This window comes from Microcebus murinus, chromosome 11, assembly GCF_040939455.1.
Source record: "Microcebus murinus isolate Inina chromosome 11, M.murinus_Inina_mat1.0, whole genome shotgun sequence".
NCBI classification, from domain to species: domain Eukaryota; kingdom Metazoa; phylum Chordata; class Mammalia; order Primates; family Cheirogaleidae; genus Microcebus; species Microcebus murinus.
The window spans coordinates 40,784,632-40,792,784 of NC_134114.1; the positions used below are offsets into that span (position 1 = coordinate 40,784,632).

The 8,153-nt window shown below is 42.9% G+C and overlaps 1 protein-coding gene across 1 annotated transcript; it reads right to left on the minus strand.

Annotated features, from left to right (window-relative positions):
* Nucleotides 1-531: 531 nt before the first annotated feature.
* Nucleotides 532-1,345, minus strand: LOC142873790 (small ribosomal subunit protein eS6-like). The gene has a single exon (XM_076008368.1). The coding sequence runs from the start codon at nucleotides 1,303-1,305 to the stop codon at nucleotides 556-558; it is 750 nt and encodes a 249-aa protein (XP_075864483.1). The 5' UTR covers nucleotides 1,306-1,345; the 3' UTR covers nucleotides 532-555.
* Between the last annotated feature and the right edge of the window lie 6,808 nt (nucleotides 1,346-8,153).

An 8,153-nucleotide genomic window follows, 5' to 3' on the forward strand; every position in this document is an offset into this window, starting at 1 on the left:
TTTCTTCTTTCCTTTCTTTTTTTTTTTTTAGAGAGATGAGGCCTTGTTTTTGCCCAGGCTGGTCTTGAACTCCTGGCCTTAAGTGATTCTCCCACCTTGGCCTCCCAACGTACTAGGATTATAGATGTGCCCAGCCTTATATTTTCATAATTATAAGATGGCATTGATTTGGAAAAATATTTTTGGGAAAGAAATAAAAAACTACTTACTGTATATTATAGTAGTATGCCAACTATAAGATCCATTTTGATTGTGATAAAGTAATTCTGGGATGTAGTATGAAGCTCAGCTACCCTGTTCAATGCTATCTTGGTGTTAATTCAAAACTGTCACCAAACCTCCTTCAACTCCTTCTCCTCCTTCTTCAAAGAAAAAAAAGTCTTTCCTTCTCAGCGTTCAAGCTTTCATTCTCCTTTAAAGCCTACACAGCAAATACATTATATGGCTTGAGCATGCTCTTTGGGTTCTCATGCCAACTCCCAATTTTCTTAATATGTTATTTCTTTTTTTTTTTTTTTAGGATACGGTCTTATTTATTATTTAACTCAAAAAATCTTATTTTTGGCTAGACTCAGACTTAGAAGTAGATGCTCTCAGAGAGGACAGCCTACGTCTCTTGGCAATCTGTTCTTGGCGCTTTTCTTTGGCCTCCTTCATTCTCTTGGCCAAAAGTTTAGCATATTCTGCAGCCTCTTCCTTATTTTTCTTAGTACGCTGCTTCTTCAGAGCAATACGCCGGCGTTTATGTTGCAGGACATGTGGAGTTACAAGTCGCTGAATCTTGGGTGCTTTGGTCCTAGGTTTCTTACCTTCTTTATTTAAGGGCTTCCTCACAACATACTGGCGAACATCATCTTCTTTAGACAGATTGAAGAGTTTGCGGATTCTGCTAGCTCTTTTGGGCCCCAGACGACAAGGTACTGTAGTATCAGTCAGTCCAGGGATATCCTTCTCTCCTTTTTTTACAATAACCAAGTTGAGAACACTCAGGTTGGGATCCACAATACGACCACGAACAGATTTGCACTTTCTTTCTCCAGTTCTCCTTGGTCTGTAACAGGAATGCCCCTTACTCATTAGGAGGCGAACATGGCCATGGGTCAAGACACCCTGCTTCATGGGGAAACCTTGCTTGTCGTTCCCACCACTGATTCGGACCACGTAACCCTTCCCTTCTTCACCCAGAGCGTCGGCAGCAACTTCCGTGGCCATACGCTTCTCATAGAAAGTACGAAGTTTGCGTTCATCGTCCACTTCAATGAGTTTCTGGCAGCCAGTGGCTGGGAAGGAGATATTCAGCTTCATAGTGAAGCAGCTGATTGCCTCCGAGGCGCCACGAAAAAGAGGCTATATTATTTCTTAAAAAACACTGAAATCTCTCCAGAAGGGCACTAGGCAAATTATTTTTGCCATCCAAATATTTTGCCAATAATTGTATTATCTAATGTACTCCTCACATGTTTATGCCAAGAGGTAGGTATTATTATTCCTACTTTCCAGATAGAGCAACACGTGCAGAAAGAAAGCAACTTCCTAAGTGACAAAGGAGTGGCAGAGTCAGAAAGTGAATTTGGTTCCACTCTGACATCTGCTTCTTGGCACACGGGGCTGCTTCGTAGCATTCATCTACTCGGACATTTCTCAGGAGGGAGCAAACTCTCAGTGCGTATCCAGAGGTAAACACCAAGTCAGAATCTACTAGAACTGGGACCGGTTCTGCACTAGAGGATATATGGGGTGAGACAGGTGAATGATTTTTACTCCGAACAAGCTTCCCATCAAGCCAGGAAAATGGGAATTGTTGCGAGAAAACTGTGAAACTTTCAATTTACCACTCAAGGCATAGTCACAGGAGTTTGAGGAGGAGGGAAAGGCCCCGTGACCTCACAGAGACCTCAGAGGAGAAAGACAAGGCACCTGCAAAGTGAAGTGGTTGATAGCGGGTGACCCCTGCTGCCCTGTGAGTCCTGCTGAAGGAGAGACAGAGGAGACCGTCCCCTTCATTCTAAACACACGCCCTGGGGCGAAAGAAGCAGTCTGCCCCGGCAGCTTTCCTGTGCTCTTGAAGCTGAGAGTTGGGAGACACAGGGTTTTACAGAGCATTTCAGAAAACCTAACATTAAGTTTACAAAGATCACATTGTTTAGGAAAGGAAAAGACTCTCTGCTCCCTCATCTGTGTTCTCTCTGACCTTTCAGAGAAGCTCAGGACTCCGAGGGGCAAATGTGGAATGTTGTGCATCCTTTGTTCTAAAACTGGTTCCTGTGTTCAGAGATGGATTTTTTTTTTAAACTCTGGACTTTGGCTTTCTCTTTATTTCTTCGTTCCTGTGATAGATTCCTTTTCAGTGATATGTGACATTTGGTAATAGCAGGGATGTCAAAATGTTTGCATAGTAGGTTTGGGAATAAAGTTGAGGATGGAGAAAGGAGGAGGAGATGGAGTTGAGCATTAGGGACAAGGGAGAGGACGGGAAAGGGAAGGAGGGAAAGGTGTGCTCCTGGGCCAGCATGGTTGAGGGGGTGTTTAGTGCCTGTACTGTCTGTCCCCTGGCTTGCAGCTGCTGGACAGGTGGCTATCATCTGAACACAGGTACGTAGGGTGTTTTCTCTGTAGGCTTCCCTCCCTGCTCCCCTTTGTCACGTGTGTTCATTCATTTTCTTGACTGAGCATTTGGTATTTTCCTACTGACATGGTCCTTTCTGATTTGGCTTTGGTACCCTTGGTTGTTTTCCCTCTTGGGGTATTTCCTTGGAAAGACATTTTATTATATCAGTGCAGCAGCTTTTGTGAAATGAGACTCTTATACTAGAAATCTCAGAGGTGAAGTTTTGGGGCAGTAATCATGGGTGGTCGGCCTCCCGTCAAAGGTTGGATCTCAGGGCACAGAAATTGGCAGGGGCGACAGTTCCCAAGGAAGCCTGGCTGTTGGCATCCCGGGCTTCATCAGGCCTGCTAGTCCTGAAATACCTTCTGAAATGACTGGGCCACCATATCCTTTTCGAGATGAAGACCATGTAACATGAAAGAGGAATGGATTTGATGAGTTTTATGAACATTTTTTATGTTAATGCAATTCCAATTTCCTTTACCATAGAGGATATGGTTGGGATTCTGAACTATTTTGCTTACCTTCAGGTAGAATTCATGAAATTGACCTGCAGAGGAACTATGTTTTACATTTCTAGGCCTGAAGGCTCCTTAACTTGGAAGATGTTTATTCTCCAGCAGGGCCCTCTCTGCTCAGTAGGTCCATATTTCTGTGAGCTTGGAGGAAGAGTAGTACATTCCACCCATCTGGTTCACTAATATCTCTTTAATGATGGATTTAATGTGACAGGAGGAAATACTGCCTGTGTTCTGCCCCTAACATTCACAGCACCCAGGGCAGGAGTACAACTGAGGGTGCACATACTATACATCTAAATATTTTAAAACCGTAAACCAAACTATGTCCTAAGTCTGGCCAGCTTCCTGCTTAGGACCCCTGCGATCTCTTTCCCAGGACTGGCAGCTGGTGCCCTGGACACTAAGGAAAGTGCTCCCCTGGGGACTGGCACTGCGTGCGTGGGCTGAGCAGTGGCCCGGCCCTGCTGGGTGGGGCGGAAGCTGATCTATACCTGTGGCTCCTGGTCTGTCACCAAAACTGTCCCAACTCAGGATGGAAACATGGACCAAATCAAGCTCTCAGAGAGCTGGGAAGAATGTGTTTCTCTCCAGTTCACCTGGCTCTGAAGGGAGAAGAGGGCCACAAGCCAAGGAGTGCAGGAGACCTCTAGAAGGTAAAGAAGGCAAGGAAAGGGATTCTCTCTGCGAGCTCCCTGAAGGAATGCAGCCCTGCCAGGCCATTTTAGGTTCCTGACCTCCAGAACCATAAGATAATACATTCGTGTTGTTTTAAGTCACTAAATTGTGGTTATTGGTTGCAAGAGCAACAGGAAACTGGAAAGTCGTGTAACCTCCTTCCAGTCCATCTTAATCACCTCTTGCCCCCTTGAAATCATATCTTAATCCTGCTGCCTTTGGGATACTTTTCTTCTTTTCCTGATGAGTTCAAATTATTTCCCAATTCTCAGCAGCACACACTGGAGAAATCCCAGAGTGCTCTCCAGTGTTCCACGGAGAATAGAGCCTCTGTCCTGTGAAGGTGTCAGTGAGCCAGGCGGGCAGGCAGCCATGCAGGGGTCCCTGGTGGTAGGCCAGGCTGGTGGCTTCTGAGGCCCTTGCCTTGTCTGGAAAACTGATTAGTCAACTGCATGCAACTTTCTGCCCATCCCGAACCTTGCTCGGGTCAAGTCTCCACAAAGCATTTTGAGGGTTTGGCAGCTGTGCTACAGGCTTTCCAGGGGAGTCAAATGACTACTTTTGGGCCACTGTGGTAAAGGGGAAACGCTCCGTTTGAAGCCAGAGTGCAGGAGGCAGTAATGATTACTAACTTTCCCAGGGAATGCTCACCTATAGAGAAAATTCAAGATACTTTTCCCATGAGAAGCATGGTTTGGCCATAAGGATTTCAAAGTGAAATTTCTTTATGATGTGCATACACTTCACTGTGTCAATTGTCAATCCTCAGCCCTAGGATCTGGCGACATGCAATAAAGGTGGAGGACTTAGGAGCTTAGTGAAACTGACGACTGTCAACTCCAGGAATAAACAGGCAGCCCAGGGGAAGCCAGCTCCCTAGTAGGCAGGCCATCGCTCCCATTTTACCCCACCCAGCGCTCAGTTACCTTTAGCACAGGTACTCTAACAGTTAAGTTGCACATGTGTCTTTTGCCACATTGCTCTGTTATCATTAGGTGTTCAATAGCTAAATACCTGTATGCCGAAGAATATGCATAACCCCTTTGATCAATGATAAAAAAGAAGCAATTTTACAAACTGCATTTTTTTTAATGAGCTTACAGTTCTTTTGAAAAAAACCATGACTTTCTCCATAATGTGACAAGTGGGCCTCTTTTCAGATAAAGAGAATTGGTAGCCATTAGTGGGTGTAGATCAGATCTGGCGATTACACGCTGCACACGCAAGTCTCAGCAGCTCCACCTATAAGCACAGAGTGGAACCAGTTTTTCAAAGTGATCACAAAGCTAGCCTAAGCTTAGGAAATATCTTGGTTATTTAGGTAATATTTTGGAATTCAAACTTTTAAGCTAGAACCAAACAAGCTTCTGTGGGTAGTCTAGTAGATAGGACTTTGTAAATAAACCAACCACCTACCACTTCATCTTCAAAAGGAGGTATATCAAATCATCACGTTGTATACCTTAAATATACATAATCTTTATTTGTCAATTAAATGTTTTAAAATAAAAAAATAAAAGTTGGCATTTTTAGAAACTCCAAATTTGTTTTTTAAAAGGACACATTGGAAAAGATAGTAAATGAGGGTGGAGGTTATGGAAGTGGGTGGTTGCTTTAGAACTGGTGGCAATTGTGGAAAAATGCGATGACGGACTGAAGGTGACATCTGAGGTGGGAGAGGTGTCTGACAAGAGATAACAGAGATGGGAAGAGATGCTGGGAGTGCCAGCAAGTGGACAGTGCTTTCCACGGGACCCAGGGAACTGATCCCCTGGGAGCAGCCTAGGAAGAGAAGAAAGAACCAACAGCCATGTTCATTTCCTGCTGTCTGCCCTCCTTTTATCCATGTGCCATAGGCACCAGCACGTTAATTGGCTCAAAACTACACAGTGATTCAAAAAAGAAATAAAAAACTTAAAAAAAATTTTTTTACTTAGGCAGTAGGTTTTATATGAACAAGTAGTCAAATCTAATTTGTAAAGAAACCATCAGAGTTAAGTTTATAACTTCACGGACCCTCAAGGTGTGCCCCTCACTTCACAGCAGCCATCGACCTGTGGTCTGATTTGCCCCAGACTTTTTGTAGGGCGTCACTGTTGACGGCCAGAGAGGCAGCTCTGGAGCATTCCTTCATTTCCGCAAGGCGTGAGGAAGAGTTGGTTCCAACAGGCATCCTGAACTACAAATTAATATGCAGCCTAATTACCGAGTTACTCATTTTTGAAAGTGTCTAGTCCTTTTAGAATAACCTTGTATGACTTCTTTGGATTGATACCTGTGCGTAGCTCCTTTTGAATCTGCCTTGTCTCTCCTAGTAGTATTTTTGGTTTTGAAACAAAAAACCCCCCGAAGATCTATACTTAGATGTAGCAATATAATGTACAGTCACTCTAAACAGGGTAAGAGTGCTGTGAGAAGTCTTTAAATACTAGGAACATGCATAGCCCACATAAATAAAGAGAGCCGCCTGGTTGTTTACAACTTATGTTGTGATTTGGAGCAAACTCAGAGGTTTAGAAATGTTTTTTTTTTTTACTTCTCTGAAATACGTGTTTTGTATTATTGTGCATTTATTGAAATTCTAAGAAGCTCTTGGAAATTTCATGCTGGCCAGCTAAAGGAGCCAGCACATTTGTATGCTCCCCATATGGGAGGGTAGAGAAGCCACCAGAAGTCAATTTCATTATTCTCTTCTCTAATTCTCATTTTATTATTCCAGCTGAGGATACGGAATATCTTGATAGATCAAACAGATGTGTATAATGACACATATATTAACTTCTGTATTGACTGTGATTTGATGTGTCTCTGTCTGTAATTTTTAAGAAATTATTGTGATGATATTATTCAAATCATTTGGCAAATAGAAATATAAGTTCTATTATAGATAGAGGAGCAAAGACTAAATCATTTTTGGAATTGTTTGCACTTAAAGAATTAAAAAGATAATATTGGGCCGGGCGCTGTGGCTCACGCCTGTAATCCTAGCTCTTGGGAGGCCGAGGCGGGCGGATTGCTCAAGGTCAGGAGTTCAAAACCAGCCTGAGCAAGAGCGAGACCCCGTCTCTACTATAAATAGAAAGAAATTAATTGGCCAACTGATATATATATAAAAAAAGATTAGCCGGGCATGGTGGCGCATGCCTGTAGTCCCAGCTACCTGGGAGGCTGAGGCAGTAGGATCACTCCAGCCCAGGAGTTTGAGGTTGCTGTGAGCTAGGCTGACGCCACGGCACTCACTCTAGCCTGGACAACAAAGCGAGACTCTGTCTCAAAAAAAAAAATAAATAAATAAAAAGATAATATTGATACTTTTATGTAAAACTCAAGAGTTTGACATAGTGTCAGTCTACTTCATATAATTTCCATGGAGTTAATTTTTCTTCTCAAGTTGAAGTGCTCAATTTTTTTGTCCTTTAAATTCAAGCCTAGCAATGAAGAAGTAATTATTTCTAACCTTATTAGATTTGGATTTTTTATGGGTAGTCCTATTGGCCTCTCTAGAAATATTGTACATAAGAGTGCTTCTTTATACCATTTTTTCTTTATATCCTGAAATAAACATAGCTATACACGTTATAATTGATTATATTAATATTAGTTTTGAGCCGGGCGCGGTGGCTCACGCCTGTAATCCTAGCTCTCTGGGAGGCTGAGGCGGGCGGATTGCTCAAGGTCAGGAGTTCGAAACCAGCCTGAGCAAGAGTGAGACCCCGTCTCTACTATAAATAGAAAGAAATTAATTGGCCAACTAATATATATACAAAAAATTAGCCGGGCATGGTGGCGCATGCCTGTAGTCCCAGCTACTTGGGAGGCTGAGGCAGCAGGATTGCTTGAGCCAGGAGTTTGAGGTTGCTGTGAGCTAGGCTGACGCCATGGCACTCACTCTATCCTGGGCAACAAAGCGAGACTCTGTCTCAAAAAAAAAAAAAAAAAAAAATTAGTTTTGGTAATGTATAATAATGGATCAATGTTAAAGGAATTGGTAGAAATGTTGCAGATTTTCCTTTGGAAGAGGATGAGTTATCCACGTTATCTATACCCTTCAGTCTTATTAGACTCATATTAAGTTACTTGGGCATGTTCCCTGGGATGGCCTAGTATTCTAGCACATTTTAAAGCATGTGTGTTTCTTTTCTAAACCTCAATATCGCTGGGTCTGGAAATAAAAATTTCAAATGTCAAAAATTTCTCACATTGTATTTGAGAACAGACTCCACAAATGTGAGTGGCTGACACTTTAAAAGTTCCAAGCAAATGTTCGCTTTCAACTGAAATTGTGTTCCATATGCCTGGGAGTCCACGTGAAGCATGTGGCTCTCTAGCCAGTCACTCTTCTCATCTAA

What these genes read in the sequence shown, in the direction of transcription:
- LOC142873790 (XM_076008368.1), bottom strand. Translation starts at nt 1,305, where the DNA reads ATGAAGCTGAATATCTCCTTCCCAGCCACTGGCTGCCAGAAACTCATT.